Source organism: Xenopus laevis, chromosome 5S (genome assembly GCF_017654675.1).
Source record: "Xenopus laevis strain J_2021 chromosome 5S, Xenopus_laevis_v10.1, whole genome shotgun sequence".
Lineage (NCBI taxonomy): Eukaryota > Metazoa > Chordata > Amphibia > Anura > Pipidae > Xenopus > Xenopus laevis.
Genome location: NC_054380.1, coordinates 128,964,235 through 128,984,718, shown reverse-complemented (window position 1 = coordinate 128,984,718; position 20,484 = coordinate 128,964,235). Strand labels below are relative to the sequence as shown.

General features: G+C 40.1%; 1 protein-coding gene across 4 annotated transcripts in view; it reads left to right on the top strand.

Moving 5' to 3' along the window:
• cyria.S (CYFIP related Rac1 interactor A S homeolog) overlaps positions 1–20,484 on the top strand; it is a 50,093-nt gene that overhangs the window by 9,114 nt on the left and 20,495 nt on the right. For 2 of the 4 annotated variants that reach the window (XM_041564072.1, XM_018264616.2), the window contains exons 2-3: positions 7,118–7,183; positions 20,387–20,466. In XM_041564072.1, the coding sequence (XP_041420006.1) occupies positions 20,394–20,466 (73 nt within the window). In that variant the 5' untranslated portion in view covers positions 7,118–7,183; positions 20,387–20,393. Of the gene's footprint in view, positions 1–7,117; positions 7,184–20,148; positions 20,229–20,386; positions 20,467–20,484 lie in introns of all 4 variants that reach the window. The other 2 variants (XM_041564071.1, NM_001096858.1) reach the window with 2 other exon arrangements.

Below are 20,484 nucleotides of genomic sequence, written 5' to 3'. Positions count from 1 at the left end.
GTTAAAACTAAGTAAGCCTTATCAGAAAGGTCCATCTAAATATACCAGTAAACCCCAAAAGTAATGCTGCTCTGAGTCCCCTGTCAAAAGAAACACTGCATTTCTTTCCTTCTATTGTGTACTCATGGGCTTCTGTATCAGACTTCCTGCATTCAGCTTAAACCTCATTGCCCTGGGCGTGAGCATGCTCAGTTTGCTCCTCTTCCCCCACCCCTCCCTTCTCTACTGTAATCTGAGCCCAGAGCAGGGAGAGACTCAGGCAGGAAGTGATGTCACACCATGTTAATTCTGCAGCTCCTATCCTAAACAAACAGAGAGTTTCTAGAGCTTTTTACTCAGGTATGATAAAACATTCTACAGAATAAATATAGCAATCTAGCTTGCACTATTGCAGCTAATCTATTGGCAATAAAATACCTCCGTAGCTTTCCTTCTCCTTTAAGAACTAAAGCCTGACAATTAGTGATGGGCGAATTTGCGCCTTTTCGCCGAAAAATGAGCGAATTTCCCGCGAAACGGCAAAAAATTAGCGAAACGGCGCCGGCATCTCGTTTTTGACGCCGGCACTCGTTTTTTTCCGAAAATTTTTTGAAGCCGGCAAATTTTCACGGGCGTTTCCCGAATTTTTTCGCCGGTGGCGAATTGCGCAAATTCGAGCCTGGCGAATAAATTCGCCCATCACTACTAACAATGTATATGACAAGAAATGCTGTATTTTATTTTTTTTAACTTACTCTACCATCACAGATGTTAAGCAGCCCATAATATTAATGGTCCAGGACTTAGATTTTGTCCATAGGAGCCCGCCATTTTGGATCTCGTTCAGCCATGTTTGTGTTGGTGACACTGCATGTGCTCAGTGCTCTAGGCAACTCTCGAGTAGTTCAGTTTAGTGGTTGTTGGAAATCCTCAAGCAGAAGTTTGCCTTTTATCAAATCTGATGCAACTGGGCAGATTATTATCTAATTATTATATAATCTAATGAAGAATGGATTGGTTTCTAAACTTGCCATGTAATACGGATCTGAAGTAGTTACTAAACAGGGTATTTCAGCTCAGATAACCGTAGCCCAGAGTATGTGCAGTGAATCGGCAGAAAAGAAGATGGGGAGCTACTGGGGCATCTTTGGAGACAAAGATCTTCCCTTCTAAAGGGTTGTGGTCCCCATGGACTAGTAAAGAAGCCCGAAATATAATTTTGCACCAATAGTTACTCAAGTAATTTGTTCTTTTCAGTATTTTAATCAGGATACTGTGAAAAGTAAACGGTTTGGAGACTTTCCCAAAGGAGTGGAATGTTCCGCACATTAGGGTGTAAGGCATGGTGGTTAGGGAGCATGGTCAGCAGTTTACCATGGCATGAAAGCACTGCAGTGTGTTTTATACTTGTGTTTTAGTCCATGAAGTAGCTGGTTATATACCTGCCATTACTTTGGGACAAGGCATGTGGACAGGTAGGTGGGAAGCATCTCTTTGATTCCTAGATGATTGCTGCTATTGAGAAGCGGAAACTTCAGGCTGGTGCAATAAGTTCACAGCCCGCCTGAAACTGTCCGCCTTTGCGTATTTGGGCTGACCTCCGCCGTGTGTGAGCGCATGCAAGTGGAATTGATTCAAATCAGTGCAGGTCGGGCATTGAGCAGATAAGCTCCTCCCAGACTGAGAGCAGTTGGAGCCTACGCTTGAGGGACCCGCAGCCTAAGGGGTCAGTGTGCACCATGGTATCATGCTCTAGCCCCATTATGAATTGGTTTACTATTGTTTTCATTCAAAGTCAACTTAACATGAATAGTGATGGGCGAATCTGAAACGTTTTGCTTCGCCGAAATTTTTCGAAAGCTGAAAATTCGTCCTACAACAATTTTTTTTTTACCCCCGGTCTATGGGCGTAATTTTTTGTGGCACAACTCTGCAAAATATTTTGCTCGTCAGTAAACATGAAATGGTTCGAGTTGTAACACAATCATGTCTGTGCCATGTTTATAAATACTCCGGAGCTGTTCAGTGTTTATGGAATGAAGACCGTTGCGTAGGTGTGTATTTTATGTATGATTTTAAACACGGGCGTGTGTCTAAATATATATCGCTGTACTATAACATTTATGTTTGAATGTGGGATATACACATATATATATATATATATATATATATATATATATATATATATATATATATATATATATATATATATATATATATATATATATATATATATATATATATTTACAACACCAGCGAGTTTGTGCTGAATGTGTCGTCTTTTCACTGTTTCTATGTTGCCCCCATCGCAGCGTAGAGGTGTGTGTAACTGATGTGCTGAAAGAATTTTGTGTTGATTTGTTAAAAGGGAAGGACATTCCAACTACTACTACTACTACTGAGATGTTCTGCCCATATACGGACTTTCCCATACAAAGCCCCTTCCATCTGGGCCCGGCTTATTATCTCCAGCGCTTCACTTATTGATTCCTACTCACCAATGAGATCCTTGTACCGTTGCACTAGTCTTACAGAAACCATTAAACGCTGTCATAGAATAGAAATACAAGCTGCACTACACTATGTACAGTACAGGGAGTCCTCGAGTTACATACATCCGACTTACATACAAACGCATACTTATATACAGAGGCTATTACAGTAATGTACTGTGGTTTGCTTGGCCTTTATTAGCGTTTAACTTTAATTAACCACCTGCCTTAATACCCTCTGGTGTGTGTTGTCTACTGCAGAGCACTGAGGGTAGGACTCCACTGGCAATTTCGGCGCAATCCGACGCGCTGCCCAAAAACGCAGGCGTCACGATGCAACGGAAGTAAGGTAAGATATGGAAATGTCGGATGAAGTCGCAGCGTTGATCCGAGGTGTCACGACTGTTGGATGCAGACGTAGCTTCTGCATCCGACAGTCGCGTTGCATCAACGTTGCGACGCCATCCGACAATACATTCACTTACCTTATTTCCTTCGCATCCGATGTGACGCCTGCGTCTTTGTGCAGCGTGTCGGATCATGCCGAAATCGCCCCATGGAGTCCTACCCTGAAAGGTAAAAAATAAATACTATGTTAAGGCAACCATACAGTATGTCTTAAGGTGGTCATACACGGGCCGATAAGCTGCCGACAGACCGAGTCGGCAGCTTATTGGCCGTGTATGGGGCCCCCCAACGGGCTTCCCCGATGGAGATCTGGCCGAAAGTCGGCCAGATCTCGATCGGATGGGACTAAAAATCCCGTCGGAACGCGGCCGCATCTGTTTGTTGATGCGGTCCCGCAATCCGACCGCCCCGTAAAGCCACTGGTAGGATCCGATCGTTGGGCCCACGATTGGATCAGCCCGAAGGGCCCACGATTGGATCAGCCTGATATTGCCCACCTCAAGGTGGACATATCGGGGAGAGATCCGCTCGTTTGGCGACATCGCCAAACGAGCGGATCTCTCCGTGTATGGCCACCTTAAGTTGCATTTAATAAGTAAATGTACCTGTTCCAACTTACATTCAAATTCAACTTAAGAGGAAACCTACAGACCATGTCTCGTACGTAACCCGGGGACTGCCTGTATATATGAAACATAGTACAGATATGGGATCCGTTATCCGGAAACCTGTTATACAGAAAGCTGCGAATTACGGAAAGGCTATCTCCCAAATTTTGAAAAATGATTTCCTTCTTCTCTGTAATATTAAAACAGTAGCTTGTACTTGATCCCAACTAAGATATAATTAATCCTTATTGGAAGCAAAACCAGCCTATTGGGTTTATTTAATGTTTACATGATTTTCTAGTAGACTTAAGGTATGTAGATCCAAACTATGGAAAAATCTGTTATCCGGAACCCGAGCATTCTGTATAACAGGTCCCATACATGTACCTTATACTTTATCCCAACTAAAATATAATTAATCCTTATTGGAAAAAAAAACAGCCTATTGGGTTTATTTCATGTTTATGTACGTTTCTAGTAGACTTTAGGTATGAAGATCCAAACTATGGAAAGATCCGTTATCCGGTAACCCCCTGGTCCGGAGCATTCTGGATAACAGGTCCCATACCTGTATAGAGGACACACACCAATAAAAAGAACCACCTGGTTACAGTGTTATAGTTCAACGTAAATTGCAAAAAGAAATGACCGCACTGTCATAGAACAGAAATACAGTAAGTTATTGTACTCAACAGAAAGCTCAGAGGATAAACCAAACTGCTGCTTTTTTTTTTTTTTTAATTTGAATGGAATGTCAACCCAAGAAAAAAATGCTTATGCCTAAAAAAAATAAACATAATTCTAAGCAACTTTACACTATACATCCATTACAATTTTTTGTGTTTTTCTTTTTTTAGTTGTTTGTATATGTATTGCTATTAAAAGCAGTGTGTTCCTTGCCCTGGTGGCTGAGACTATCGAAACAATGTAAAGGTGGTTATACAAGATGAGAGTAGCTCGTTTGGAGAGGTCTCCAAATGAGTGGATCTCTCCCCGACCAATGGCAGGGAGATGTCGTTTAATCTGCCTGTGTACCTTAAACGAGAACTAAATCCTAAAATGATTTGCATTATATATATATATATATATATATATATATATATATATATATATATATATATATATATATATATATATATATATATATATATATATATATATATATATATATATATATATATATATATATATATATATATATATATATATATATATATGTGTGTGTGAAAAACTATTTGCCCCCTTCCTGATTTCTTATTCTTTTGCATGTTTGTCACACAAAATGTTTCTGATCATCTAACACATTTAACTATTAGTCAAAGATAACACAAGTAAACACAAAATGCAGTTTTTAAATGAGGGTTTTTATTATTTAGGGAGAAAAGAAATCCAAACCTGTGTGAAAAAGTAATTGCCCCCTGAACCTAATAACTGCTTGGGCCACCCTTAGCAGCAATAACTGCAATCAAGCGTTTGCGATAACTTGCAACGAGTCTTTTACAGCGCTCTGGAGGAATTTTGGCCCACTCATCTTTGTTGTAATTCAGCTTTATTTGAGGGTTTTCTAGCATGAACCGCCTTTTTAAGGTCATGCCACAACATCTCAATAGGATTCAGGTCAGGACTTTGACTAGGCCACTCCAAAGTCTTCATTTTGTTTTTCTTCAGCCATTCAGAGGTGGATTGGCTGGTGTGTTTTGGGTCATTGTCCTGCTGTAGCACCCAAGATCGCTTCAGCTTGAGTTGACGAACAGATGGCCGGACATTCTCCTTCAGGATTTTTTGGTAGACAGTAGAATTCATGGTTCCATCTATCACAGCAAGTCTTCCAGGTCCTGAAGCAGCAAAACAACCCCAGACCATCACACTACCACCACCATATTTTACTGTTGGTATGATGTTCTTTTTCTGAAATGCTGTGTTACTTTTACGCCAGATGTAACGGGACGCGCACCTTCCAAAAAGTTCAACTTTTGTCTCGTCGGTCCACAAGGTATTTTCCCAAAAGTCTTGGCAATCATTGAGATGTTTTTTAGCAAAATTGAGACGAGCCTTAATGTTCTTTTTGCTTAAAAGTGGTTTGCGCCTTGGAAATCTGCCATGCAGGCCGTTTTTGCCCAGTTCTTATGGTGGAGTCGTGAACACTGACCTTAATTGAGGCAAGTGAGGCCTGCAGTTCTTTAGATGTTGTCCTGGGGTCTTTTGTGGCCTCTCGGATGAGTTGTCTCTGCGCTCTTGGGGTAATTTTGGTCGGCCGGCCACTCCTGGGAAGGTTCACCACTGTTCCATGTTTTTGCCATTTGTGGATAATGGCTCTCACTGTGGTTCGCTGGAGTCCCAAAGCTTTAGAAATGGCTTTATAACCTTTGAAATTGAACTCAGGTGTGATAAACCACAGTTAAGTTATTTTTTAACAATGGGGGCAATCACTTTTTCACACAGGCCCATGTAGATTTGGAGTTTTTTTTCTCCCTTAATAACGTAAACCTTCATTTAAAAACTGCATTTTGTGTTCAATTATGTTATCTTTGACTAATAGTTAACGGTTTTTGATGAGCAGAAACATTTAAGTGTGACAAACATGCAAAAGAATAAGAAATCAGGAAGGGGGCAAATAGTTTTTCACACCACTGTATATATACTATAGATAACTATAGAGTTTAGTATCACAATAGCCTTTGATATTATGTCTGTCCAAGAAATCATCCAAGCCATTCTTAGAGGCATTAACTGAATCAGCATCACAACATCACCCGGCAGTGCATTCCACAACCTCACTGTCCTGACTGTGAAGAACCCCCTACGTTGCTTCAAATGAAAGTTCTTTTCTTCTAGTCTAAAGGGGAGGCCTCTGGTACGGTGATCCACTTTATGGGTAAAAAGGTCCCCTGCTATTTGTCTATAATGTCCTCTAATGTACTTGTAAAGTGTAATCATGTCCCCTCGCAAGCACCTTTTTTCCAGAGAAAACCGTCTCCCCTCATAATTTAAGTCTTCCATCCCTCTAACCAATTTCACACACACACACTTTATTATATCTTAGTTCGGATCAAGTACAAGCTATTGTTTTTATTGTTATACAGAAAAACAAAATAGTTTTTAACAATTTGGATACAATAGAGCCTATGGGAGACAGCCTTCCCATAATTATTATTAATATTTATTTATATAGCGCCAGCATATTTTGCAGCACTGCAAAGTAAATTTATACAACTAAGTCACACGAAGGCCCTGTGCAAAAGAGCTTACAATCTAAAGGGTAGGGAATAAGACACAAGGTGTGGGAGTGTAGAGGTTTCTGTATTACAGATCCCATAAGTGTGTGTATATGTATTATATCTTAGTTTGGCTCAAGTACAAGCTACTATTTTATTACTACAGAGAAAAGGAAATCATTTTAAAAATGTATTATTTGGATAAAATGGAGTTTATGGGAGCCATTACGTAATTCTGAGCTTTCTGGATATCTGGTTTCCGAATAAGGGATCCTATACCTGTAACAGGAGACTTTACATTTGGTATGGGACACTCTCTTTCTCTCTCTCTCTCTCATCCAGAAAGCGATGGTGTTTTTCTCAAACTGGCTGTGAAAATTTTTACATAGTTTTTTTTCTTTTTTTTTTCCCTTAGGTGTTTAAAGCTCATGATAAAGGACGGCGCCATCTAGCAGTGTTGTTTAAAAAGTTGGAAAGAAAGGTAAATATCCCTCCCCAGTCAAAAGGGTCTCGTATTCTCACTTATACACACAAATATAATGTCTGTTAATATTTCCACGGGTAATGTAGGCACTCGGGAATAACAAATGTTTTGCTTTTTTTTCTGTTCAGAACATGTACATGTGATTTAAGTTCTGCAGAGTATTCCTCTATAATTTACAAGCCAGCCTTACTTTGAGTAAAAATAAGTTTTCTCCTACTATTTTATATTTAGGCTAGCTGCCCCCTTAGATTGCAAGCTCTGTGTGCACTTAGACCTCATTCCTCTTGTTTCTCTTAAGACTTATTTTGTGATGCTGTCATATGTATTTTATTTTTCTGTTGCATAGTTCCCCGCAATTTACAGGTACATTCAATTTCACTGAAGACGGGCTATTCTCCTCCCCCTGGCATCCCATAAACTGTTGCTATAGATATTGCATGGGATGCTGGGAGTTCCCGAGGGACTAATCTACACCCTTCCAGATCCTAGGCTTTGTTAAATGAGCAGTACACTCACATGAGCTCAATGAATAGGGCTTGTTCTGAACATTCTGATTTACCATATAGCAATGGTTTCTCTTGTTTCTGCCACTTTGCAAGATTATGACGCCTTTCACTTTAGCACTTCCTGTTACGTCTGGTCCAGAATAACTTCAAAGGAGCTGATAAAACAGTTTACCAGTCCATTGGGAAGCCCCTGATAATGAGCAGATCCAAGGCTGCTGCTTAGTGAAGGGAGGTGGTTGTTTGTTAGGCAAGATAGGGAGTTCTGAACAAATTGCCCTGTTTATAAGGGGTGGTAATTTCAGCGTAGACAGCTGACATTTTAAAATATTGCGTTATAATGGCAAAATAATTAGAAAAATATTTTTTTTTTTTTTTAAAAATTGTCCTAATGCCATTTTAGTCATATTTATTAGGCACATTTTTAGGTGCATACTGTTGCTTTAAGATGGAACCCCAATTTCCAGTGTATTATTGGTGCAATCATTTTTCAGAGAAGTATAAAGATAGGAGCATTGGGCTTTGCTGGAAAGTCCCTAGTCTGCTGGCTCGTTGAAGAAAGTAATTTAATCACCTTGGCGTGTCTTGACAGATTGATACTCTGATTTTGGGTTTCCTTCTTGCTGGTTTCCCCTGCTCTCACTTGTAATTGAATCCGTTTGTTGTGATCTAGTAACTTTTCCTCTGTATAAAAATCTGTGTATGCACAGTAACTATTTTTGCTTCTGTAACTGTAAGTTAGTACTGGTATGGAACCTGTTATCCAGAATGCTCGGGACCTGGGGTTTTCCGGATAACGGAGCTTTCCATAATTTGGGTCTTCATACCTTTAAATCTACTAGAAAATCATGTAAACATTAAATAAACCCCATAGGCTGGTTTTACCTTCAGTAAGGTTTAATTATATCTTAGTTAGGATCAAGTACAGGCTACTGTTTTATTATTACACAGAAAAGCGGAATCATTTTTAAAAATTTTAAATATTTAAATAATATGGTGTCAATGGAAGACAGCCTTTCTGTAATTTGGAGCTTTCTAGATAACTGGTTTTCCGATAACGAATCCCATACCTGTACTTTGACTCCACATGAAGGAAATCCTTCCTGCTCTCTTCCAGCAGCACTTTGTAAGTAGATGTTAATGCACCAGTGTGCTGCGTGTTAATGTGCAGGTCAATATTGCATGCCTGGTCTGTATGAAGCCTGCACAGATTGCAGTGTAGTCTGGTATCAGAGCAGTATTAGGCCAGCGGGGATTTAGGGGCTACAGACACAAGAACTCGGATACGAGATTAGGAAACAATAGTCGCGGTGGGAGAAGTTCCCAGTGATTCATTAGTGTCCTTATTATTGATATGGTCCTAACTCACCCTCCATTGCCCTTGTTATAAATCTTCTGATTAGGCTCCTCTCTACGGGCCCTTACATCTGAACATTTCAGCCTGCTTTCCTCTGCCCTTAAATGCAGGGATAACACATCATGGAATGTTCTACTTGTGTTTGGCGCTTGGATGCACCTGTGTCAGTACAGGCCTGTAAGAAAGACTAGGGTGAAATGCCTGTGTGTAAGGCACAATGTAGGGTGGAACTATGCTCCTCTCATTGCTTATCCTAACAAACTGTCATGTGCATTTCATCTAGGCTCCTCTCATTTTTTAGCCCAACCAACTGTCATGTGCAGTTTAACTATGCTCCTCTCTTTGCTTAGCCCAACCGACAGGTGCAGTTCATCTATGCTCCTCTCATTTTTTAGCCCAACCGACTGTCATGTGCAGTTCAGCTATGCTCCTCTTATTTTTTTTTAGCCCAACCAACTGTCATGTGCAGTTTAGTTATGCTCCTCTCATTGCTTAGCCCAGCCGACAGGTGCAGTTCATCTATGCTCCTCTCATTGCTTAGCCTAACATACTGTCATGTGCATTTCATCTATGCTCCTCTCATTTTTTAGCCCAACCAACTGTCATGTGCAGTTCAGCTATGCTCCTTTCATTGCTTAGCCCAACCGACAGGTGCAGTTCATCTATGCTCCTCTCATTTTTTTAGCCCAACCAACTGTCATGTGCAGTTCAGCTATGCGCCTCTCATTGCTTAGCCCAACCGACAGGTGCAGTTCGTCTATGCTCCTCTCATTTTTTAGCCCAACCAACTGTCATGTGCAGTTTAGCTATGTGCCTCTCGTTTCTTTAGCCCAACCAACTGTCATGTGCAGTTCAGCTATGCTCCTCTCATTGCTTAGCCCAACCGACAGGTGCAGTTCATCTATGCTCCTCTCATTTTTTAGCCCAACCAACTGTGATGTGCAGTTTCCCAGTTCTGCTCTGCTTCAATACACATTGTTTTCAGGCACAGACATTGTTTGGTTATATACCTTTTATATATTCCCAAATATATATTCTGAAGCTCTAAACATTGAGCTACAGGCGCTGCTTCCCAGAGAATGTAGAGGCTTCTCATAAATAAGAGTGGCCTATCCCAGCATAACAAACAGCACTTGTGTTCCCAGCAGTGAGTGGAGCGTGGGCTTGAGGACGCCATTGTAATGGAATGACATTTGCCAACATTTAAAGAACACACTGTCTGTCCAACCAGCACACAAGCAAAAAATCCGTATTAAAGGACCCCATTAACTGTCACCGGAAACCGCCCGCTTGCTAAACTCTCTTTCGCCCACCAAGCTGCTTATGTAATCCAGACTGACTGGGCCTTTTTACTTTGTACCCAGTCTTTTTGTTTTGTCTAAATCAGTTTTTGCATCAGTGGCCTCTAGTTTTATTAGGAGAACCAAAAACTTCTGATACACAGTACTGGAATTATAACACAGCCGGAGTCTTTTGGGAGCTTGTCATTGGCCATCCTAAAGGCCGCAACCTAGACAAAGAGAAGGCAAGGCTGTGGGATAGTAAAGGAACAGGTCAGTGTAAAAATAAAAACTGGGTAAATAGGCTGTGCAAAATAAAAAATGTTTCTAAAATAGTTAGTTAGCCAAAAATGTAGTGTATAAAGTAGGGATGCACGAAATCCATTATTTTGGATTTCGGCCGCATTCCGAATCCTAATTTGCATATGGAAATTTAGGGGTGGGAAGGGGAAACCTTTTTTTACTTCCTTGTTTTGTGACAAAAAGTCACACGATTTCCCTCCCCGCCCCTAATTTACATATGCATATTCTGATTCGGTTTGGCCTGGCAGAAAGATCCGGCTGAATCCTGCTGAAAAAGGCTGAATCCCGAACCAAATCCTGGATTCGGTGCATCCCTAGTTTAAAGGCTGGAGTGACTGGATATGTAACATAATAGCCAGAACACTGCTTCCTGCTTTTCAGGTTTCCACTGATTGGTTACCAGACAGTAACCAATGGGACAGAACTGTTGCTTTTGAATCTGAGCTGAATGCTGAGGATCAATTGCAAACTCACTGAACAGTTATTTCCCATGTGGCCCCCCTTATAGTCACTGACTAACTCAGAGTTAGAGAGCTGAAAAGCAGGAAGTAGTGTTCTGGCTATTATGTTACACATCCAGTCACTCCAGCCTTTATACATTACATTTTTGACTAACTAACTATATTAGAAACATGTTTTATTTTGCACAGCCTATTTATTTACCTAGTTTTTATTTTTACACTGAATTGTTCCTTTAAAGCAAAAATAAGTGATAGTGGCAAGGTGAAAGCAAATAAGACAGGTAGGAAAGCTAGAGAGAACCAGAGCTCTGCATTTAGCGGACGACTGAGGGTGAGTAAGTAAGGAAGCCTGGCTTAGCTCAAACTTAGAGGCACATTTATCAAGGGTTGAATTTCGAAATTCATGTCAGCTTTTTAAAACTCCCATGAACTCAATATTCGACCAATTGAAATGTATTATAAAAATCAAATTTTTAAAACTCTGGTGAATAGGATTGACCCGAAAACTCGAATCAAATTCGGTTTGAATTTAAAAAACTCGATTCTCCAAAAAAAAAAAACAACCAAGTGTCAGTAAGGCTGCAAACAACAACTCCAAATTGATCCATGGACGTCTCCCATTGACTTAAACAATTCATCAGGTTTTAGATGTTATTGATTCTTTAAGGTCCAGTGTATGATAAATCTCGAAAATCTAATTTTATTAAAAACTAATCGAATTTGAATTACTCCCTAGTTGGCATTTGACAGTTTGGACCATAAAAAAAACTCATTTGAATTTCATATTTGAATTTTAAATTCGCCCCTTGATAAATCTGCTCCTTAATGTAAATGACATGAAAAGCTAATTGAGGGGCACTGCTTTGGGGCCATATGAGGATGAAGTTTGTAAAATGAAGCATCTAAAAGGGGCTTATTTAATTTAAAGGACAAGGAAAGTTCAACTAAAAAAGTAGGTAGAAATGTTGTACATTATCGTTTGTGCTTCTGTACCAGCCCAAGGCAACCACGGCCCTTTAGCAGTAAAGATCTGTGTCTCCAAAGATGCCCCAGTAGCTCCCCATCTTCTTTTCTGCTGATTCACTGCACATGCTCTGTGCTGCTGTCACTTACTGAGCTTAGGGACCCACTCACAATATACAGTACACATAGAATAGAAATGTCACAATATAAGGCTGATTAGTAATTAATACACATAATTACTACATGGCAGCACAGAAACCAGTGCAATTAGCATCAGAATTTAATAATCAGCAAACCTGTAGCATCAGCTTATATTACAGGGGAAGCTCATTTTCTGCTGGATAATTGGTGACGACCCCTAAGCTTAGCTTCTCAACAGCTGCTCAGAGCCCACTGAGCATGTGAGTGTCACAGACACTTTCCAAGATGGTGACCCCCTGTGACAAGTTTGAAGTCCTGGATCATTGCTGCTATTGACAAGCTCAAACTTTAGGCTGGTGCAATAAGTTCACTATATAAAATGCCATTTTTAGCCCTATTCATTTTTAGTGTTTAGTTCTCCTTTAAATGCAATTAGTGCAGCCCAACAATGTACATTTTATTAGAACTATCCCTAATTTTGCAATTGATCTGCTGTATAACCTGATTAAGCCGTTCTAATGAATGTTTGTAGTTTCTGTAGTTGCCCATAATAACGCCCTGTAAAGATTCAGTGGAATTGGTGCATTATGTGATAACATGCGCCCCCTGGTGGATAAATAACACTATTATCGTTTTGAGAAAATGTCCTGGGATTTAGAAAAGCTGTTTCATTCTTTAAATGGGATGGATCTAAAAGAAATTCTTTATAAGTGCAATTAAATGATGTCCAGGCTCAGCCAAAGGGCAACCTGCTCATTCTCTGCCCTAAATATATATTTTGAGATATTGCTTAGGATTCTTATTAGGGGAAAAAGAATGAGTGCGACCAACCTATTTCTAGCTCTTCCAATCTAAACCGTAAACCGATGTGCCGGCCACCTTGTTACTGGACCATGGACAGGTGTTGCCTTTAGTCTATGAGTAAGTGCCCCAACAGGCACGAAATGCTTTACGCCTCACCTGTTTGTCCTAATAAATGGCTTGCATTTTTAAATATATTTTTTTTTGGTTATTATTTTGGAGAAAAACTCACAATTTTGGTTGCTGCTAGTTGCCTTCAAGGGTCTTGGAAGGGGCAGCCCTCCTGCCACTGTGGTATCTAGAACCCCGTGCAGTTACTATCTAGTGATGTTTGGAAAATCCGTATACAATATACATTTCATCTACTACCTGCTTAAAAGGTTCTTCACCCTTTACTGGAAGAGGAGGAATCAAAAGTACAGGTATGGGACCTGCTATCCAGAATGCTTGGGACCTGGGGTTTTCCGGATAACAGATCTTTTCGTAATTTGGATCTTCATACCTTAAGTCTACTAGAAAATCATGTAAATAATAAACTCAATAGGCTTGTTTTGCTTCCAATAAGGATTAATTATATCTTCTTTGGGATCAAGTACAAGCTACTGTTTTATTATTAGAGAGAAAAAGGAAATTATATCTAAAAATATGGATAAAATTGAGTCTATGGGAGTAATACATTTATAATGGTTCATAATTAATTATACATACATATACTGTGAGCAGAGATTTTACCCACACTCGTCTTGCTTCATGTAGTTGTGCGCTAGATAATACTTAAACTTTTTGCTTAAATAAACCTTACCTAATATTTGGAGCAAGGCAAACATGCAAAAATGTCTCTCTCGACACCAAAACAGCAATCAGAGCAGTAATATTTGTCCTAAAATTCTTAGAAACAATAGCCTTGTATTTCATAACAACTTTTTCATCGGGGGGGGGGGGGGGGTTTATTTATTAAAGGGGTTGTTCACCTTCCAAACACTTTTTTCAATTCAGTGGTTTTTAGATTGTTCCCCAAAAATAAAGACTTTTTTCAATTACTTTCATTATTTATTTTTTAAGTTTTTTCCAAAATCTAAGTTTTAAAGGTGAATGTCCCTGTCTCTGGTGTTTGAGTCTGGCAGTTCAGTAATTCCGGTTCAGACTCTAAAATGTTACATACCAGTATATGTAACAGTGTATACCAGTGACTGTGTATTGCACCACAAAACCCCCTAACGGCACAAATACCCCCCAAAACCATATATTTTTTTGGAAAGTACACATTCTGACGAATCCAAAATAGGTAATTATGTCTTTCTACGCCAAACTACCATATTGCAAAGCAACGCTAAAGGCAGCAGTTTTTATGACATTTCTGAAAATTTTCTAAAAATATTGCAATTGGCCGCATTTATTTCTCCTAATTTCGTACCTACAATTGTAAAACACCCTAAATATTGACACCAAGGGTCTACTGAACAGTTTGATGCCCAATATACCAAAGCATCTGGCATGTGCGGTCCCCAAATAAAAATAGTGCATATGAATTTTCTCCGCTGCCGATTCACCTTCTGTGAAAATAGACCCTGGACTGAATATTATGTGCCCAAGACCCTCTAACAGCAGAAAGACCCCCCCAAAACCATATATTTTTGAAACGTACACATTGTAGCAAATCCAAAATTGCTAAAAAAAAATTGTTTGTACTCCAATTGATCAAAGTACAAACGACACTAGAAAAAACAACAATGCAAATAACTGCAAGCATAAAATCATACAAAATAAAAAACAATTCGGCAAATCAATGACATAACAAAATAACTGATCCGACAGCAAGGCTAGCGGTCAGAATGCTTGATCCAATAGTCACGCTGTGAAATAAACAGTTTTTAGCGAACAAGTGGAAAACTGATAAAATGAAGAACTACTGTGTGTGCAGCTCTAAAAAGTGTGTAAATGTGTCTATGTGTATGTAAGTGTGTAAATATGTGCAAAAGTATGTAAGTGTACAAAAGAAAAAAAATCCAGAAAAGCAAAAAAAAAAAAAAACCTACCTTTAGTTACATGTGTAGTGTGTCTGTACATACCTGTGAGTGTGTAAATGTGCGTAAATCAGTTAAGAAATGCCACTTACCGTTTCTGTGGCTGGGGGGAGTCCTTGGCAGCGTTGGAGGGCCCAGGATCGCTCACAGGAAGTGATTGGGCTGCGCTGGATCGTGTCCCACGAGGTCTGCGACTTGCCATGCGACTCTGCATTAGCTAAGAGCCTGAAGTCGGGGCCCCGCGATGCAGGACCGATGTGGGAACCCGCTTAGCTCGTTGCCTAAGGGGTTGGGGACGCCGCAGACTCGCCTGAACGGCGGCTAAAGCCGCCAGTGCAGCGAGGGACCCTGAACTGCGCAGCACGTAGGTACTACTTGCTTGGCAGTCAGAGCCTTTTCCTGCCAGAACGTAGTACCTACGTGCTTGGCAGGGAAAAGGTTAATTTCTGGTGTTTGTATCTCTTTAAGATAATTATCCGAAAAATCAAGGGAAGGAGGGTATCCATTATGTGGCCCTTTAGTCATAAACAAATCTACAGAGTGAGACATTAACATCCCTGGAATCTTGGAACTGGAAGTTTGTTGCAATGTCAGGTGACCACATTACTGGGAGATTGAGTCATATTTAAATTCACTTCTTCCTGATGTGCAGATGGGGGTAAAAACTGAATTAAATCCACATTGGCCCTTAAAGAGGTTGTTCACCTTCAAACAACTTTTTGTTGTCAAATAGATCACCAGAAATAACGACTTTTTCCAATGACTTTCTCTGTCAAAACAGTGTGTGGGTTTAGCTTTGATGACAATACTGAGGGCTGTGTACAATAGAGATTTATGGTCAGTGTCTTTTCAGGGAGGAAAGAACAAGGCACGTTAATGGTAGAGCATTTTATTTGGGATTTAATCGGCATTCCTGTTAGGTGCTCCCTTTAAGTTCAGGGCACACAGGCAGATTTAAAGGAGATCAGTCGCCCGACGACAAATCTCCTCTTCTTTGGGGCAACTAATCTCCCCAATCTGCCTTCCCGCCGGCTAAAATGTAAACTGGCCTGATGAGGACATTTCGGGCGACTTCAGAAAACGAATCACTCCAAGTGTCATTCCACTGGCGTTTTACATTTTAGCCAGCGGGAATGCAGAGGAGGCCAATCGGGGAGATTGGGCGACTATTGTTTACATGATTTTCTAGTATTCCCAGACAAGGAGTCTTTCCGTAATTTGGATCTCCATACCGTAAATCTACTAAAAGTATGCACCGAATCCAGGATTTGACCAGAATTCTGCTTTTTTTTTTTTTCAGAAGAATTCGGCCAAATCCAAGTGCCTGGCTGAGCCGAATCCTAAATAATCTCTTTAGTCGACTTCGGAAAACGAATCGCTCCAAGTGCCATCCTGCCGGCGATTTACATTTTAGCCGACGGGGAGGCAGTTCGGGGAGATTAGTCGCCCCGAAGAAGAGGAGATTTGTCGCCGGGCGCCTAATCTCCCCGGATCTGCCTGTGTGCCCAGACCCTTAGGCTCGAAGCCTCCGTCAGTTTAATGATATTGCAGGTTATAATTGTTGACTGCATCCTGCAATTGGGCTAATCATAAATGCCCCAAACTCGGAATCTGAAACCTGTTGTTCTTAACACTTGCTGGACTCCCAGCATGCCTGGGAGTTGCAGTTAAACATAGGCCAGAGACCAGCGGATGCCTGTTCTCAAGCAGCCCGCAGACTACCTAGATCTTTGCTAAATAGACAGACTTGCTGAAAAAGGTGGAAGAAGTCCACGACAGAGAAAATCATGTTATTGTGAGATTACAGAGAATATAGAAAGCATCGGATTTTAATATGATTGCTCATTTGTAAGGATTTTGTGCATGCGGTACAGGTATGGGATCAGTTATCTGGAGACCTATTATACAGATATCTATGATTCACAGCTAGTTCATCTCCCATACACTCCTTTTTAATCAAAATTTCCCTTTTCTCTTAATTTCTCTTATTTTCTCTTTATTATTTCTCTTTTTAATACAGTAGCTTGTACTTGATCCCACCTAAGATATAATTAATCTTTGTTTGAGGCAAAACCATCCTATTGGGTTTATTTAAAACTTTGTTAGGGATGCGCTGACTCCATTATTGTAGGATTTGGCCAAATACCGAACCAAATCCTAATATGTATGTGCTAATTAGGGAAACAAGGGGAAAAATGGAACCTTGCTCGTGGTGCACGGTTGAAAATTCTTTTTTACTTCCTGTGATGAAAAAGTCATATGATATTTAGGATTCGGCTCAGCCAGGCACTTGGATTTGCATACTTTTAGTAGACTTGAGGTTTGGAGATACAAATTACGGAAAGACTCCTTGTCTGGGAATACCCCTGGTTCTGAGCATTCTGGATAATAAGTTTTTACATGTATAACAAACGAATAGAGCTTACATTCAAGGCTTTTTCAGTTCAAGCCTCCCTTGGAGGTCCAACCCCCTTGGCACATAACAAGGTTACACATATAGGAAAACATTAGTGTTTCAGCCAATCGGCCATATCTAGGACAACAGATAAATGTGTGTGTACCATAAATATCACCCTAACTGGCCCTTAGTTTGGGCATACACTACCAAACTCTTTAAAGGTCATTCAAAATACACTTTTTACAATTGAGGAGGGCCTTTAAATATAAAAAATGTTATTAACCAAGCCTATAGACAACTCTACTTGGAGTCACTTGAACATATTGGAAAATGTTTCTTATAAAACTTGACTAGAGGAATAACATGGGGAGATTGTGGATGCACACCTAAGGCCAATTTCAAAAAGTTTAAAGCCCTGTCTAAATGATTCAAGTAAATATGCAAGTGCATGTAATTTTGAAACAGGGTTTTTTTGTTACAAAGTTATGATCATAATATTGATAAGCCACCATGCCACGTCAAGGTAAAACCCCACATGGTGGTCCCTAACTTATTTATCTTTAGTCATAGTAAAAAAGGAACATTACCTCTCTGTAGTAACAATTCTTTATGTAAACACCCTTTATGTAAACACCCTCATACCCCCCCTTTTTACTTTTGGTGGTCCCCCTCACTTGTTGTGCCTTGGTTTGTGCAATCTGTCTCCTTTAAAAGCCATAGATGCTAGCGGCATGGGAGGATCTAGCCGTGAAAAAACCAACGTCCCATTAGACACTTCTCTATGTACACACACACTTATTGTGTCTTTCATTTATTTCTCTTCTACACCCTTTCATTCTATGCTTACTTTCATACATACTCCCAAATACACATACACTTTCCCTTACCACTACCATACACACCTTCACATTTCACTTACACATGTATACACACTATTGTGCAACTGCACATATCACTCTACTTTGTTTTTAATTACAACACCTGACTTCTACTTTTCTAAAATGGGCGTTGGTTAAGGCAGTCTCTCCCTCTTAAAAGCCGCTTAGCAGTTGGCGGGGGAGGATTTAGCACAGAGTTTGAAACCAAAGCACTGGAGATGTTTACATGAAGAATTGTTACTACACAGAGAGGTAATGTTCCTTTTTTACTATGACTAAAGATAAATAAGTTAGGGACCACCATGTGGGGTTTTACCTTGATGTGGTATGGTGGCTTATCAATATTATGATCATAACTTTGTAACAAAAAAACCCTGTTTCAAAATAACATGCACTTGCATATTTACTTGAATCATTTAGACAGGGCTTTAAACTTTTTGAAGTTGGCCTTAGGTGTGCATCCACAATCTCCCCTAGTCTAGAGGAATAACATGGTCTACCTGTAATACTGGCTAAACCATTATGCAGCGATTCCTAACCAGTGACTCGAGCAACATGTTGCTCACCAACCCCTTGCCTGTTGCTCCCAGTGGCTTCAAGGCAGGTGCTTTTTTTAATTCTTGGCTTGGAGGCAAGTTTTGGTTGCATGAAACTAGATGTACTGCCAAACAGAGCCTCCTTAGACCGCACATAGGAGCTACCAAGTAGCAAATCACAGCCCTCTTTGGCACCTCCAGGAACTATTTCATGCTTGTGTTTCTCCCCAACTCTTTTTACAATTGGATGTGGCTCATGGGTAATAAGGTTGGGGACCCCTAGTTGGATAGGCAGTCTAATGGAAACAGAGCTTCCTGTAGACCACATATGCATGTAGGAGCTGCAAAGTAGCAAATCACAGCCATGTTTGGCACCTCCAGGAACTTTTTGTTGCTCCTCAACTTAATTGTATGTGGCTTATGCGTAAAAAATGTTTGGGACCCCTAATGTGTAGCTGCACAAGCCATAGCAGATTGAAGGTGCCCATATATTGGTGACACAAGCCCTCTGCTACGATTTGATGTACACTCTTATCTGCTTATATTTAGACTTAGAACTACAGCAGCATTCATGATAGGTTTATTTATCAAGGCCTGTCTGTTTATCAGGATGGCTAGAAAGTCTTATCTGTAATGGACTACTCTGGGGGCTAGCTGGAGTCTTCAGTAAGGGCCCTCCCTCATTTTATCCACAAACCAACTAATACTAGTAGTACGTGGATGTTGGTCGGGATCAGTAGGCCACACAATGCAGATATAAGTACTAGTAAGAAACCTAAGCTGACATAGACCATCAGATTTCATTCCTTGTACGACGAACGTTCAGATGGCAGTCGTTAGTTTAACTGCAGTGATCTAAAACTAGCCATTCTGATATCAATTGTAGGATTAAAGTAGGATAAATAATAAATCCATCCATGTTCTGGCCATTAATTGACAGACAGCAGTTGTACGAACGTTATATCCCAGAAGCAGTAGCGGCAGTCATCTGTGGATATCGTCGGATAGACAATACATGCAAAGATATTTTCGTTACCCTACAAAAATAAAGGCAGAAATAATGCCACTACCTGTCCGAGTGAATTTCACATTACCTTGATTAATTAGAACTTGGAATAAGTGCAACCAGTACCATCTGTACTTCAGTTGTGGTGTGACTACTCTACTGCTCTCTTAGGCGTCTGGGAGTTGTAGGTTTGTGAAAAATCTATATTTACAGAAGGCAACTTAATGCTTCAGTAAGAAATGACTTTTTTTATTTTGTCTTTCCCAATTGTGCCTTGATAATTGTGTGCTATTTTGTATTGCATCCATTAGGTGTGCTGGGATGGGTAATCTTCTTAAGGTGCTTACCAGGGAAATTGAAAACTATCCACATTTTTTCCTGGATTTTGAAAGTAAGTTTAAAATGTGTATAAGAAGCTGTGCTGATCATTTCTTTACGGGGCTGAGCTGATGAGCTGGTACGGCATTAATACGAATCACATAACTGCACCGGAGATGCCTGCATGATTCTCACTTAGCACTTTCTCTCTCTTGCTTTTCTATTTTCCAGGTACCAAATGGGAAATCTTTTAAAAGTTCTTACTTGCACAGAGCTTGATCAGGGGCCAAACTTTTTCCTTGACTTTGAAAGTGAGCAAACATCTTGCC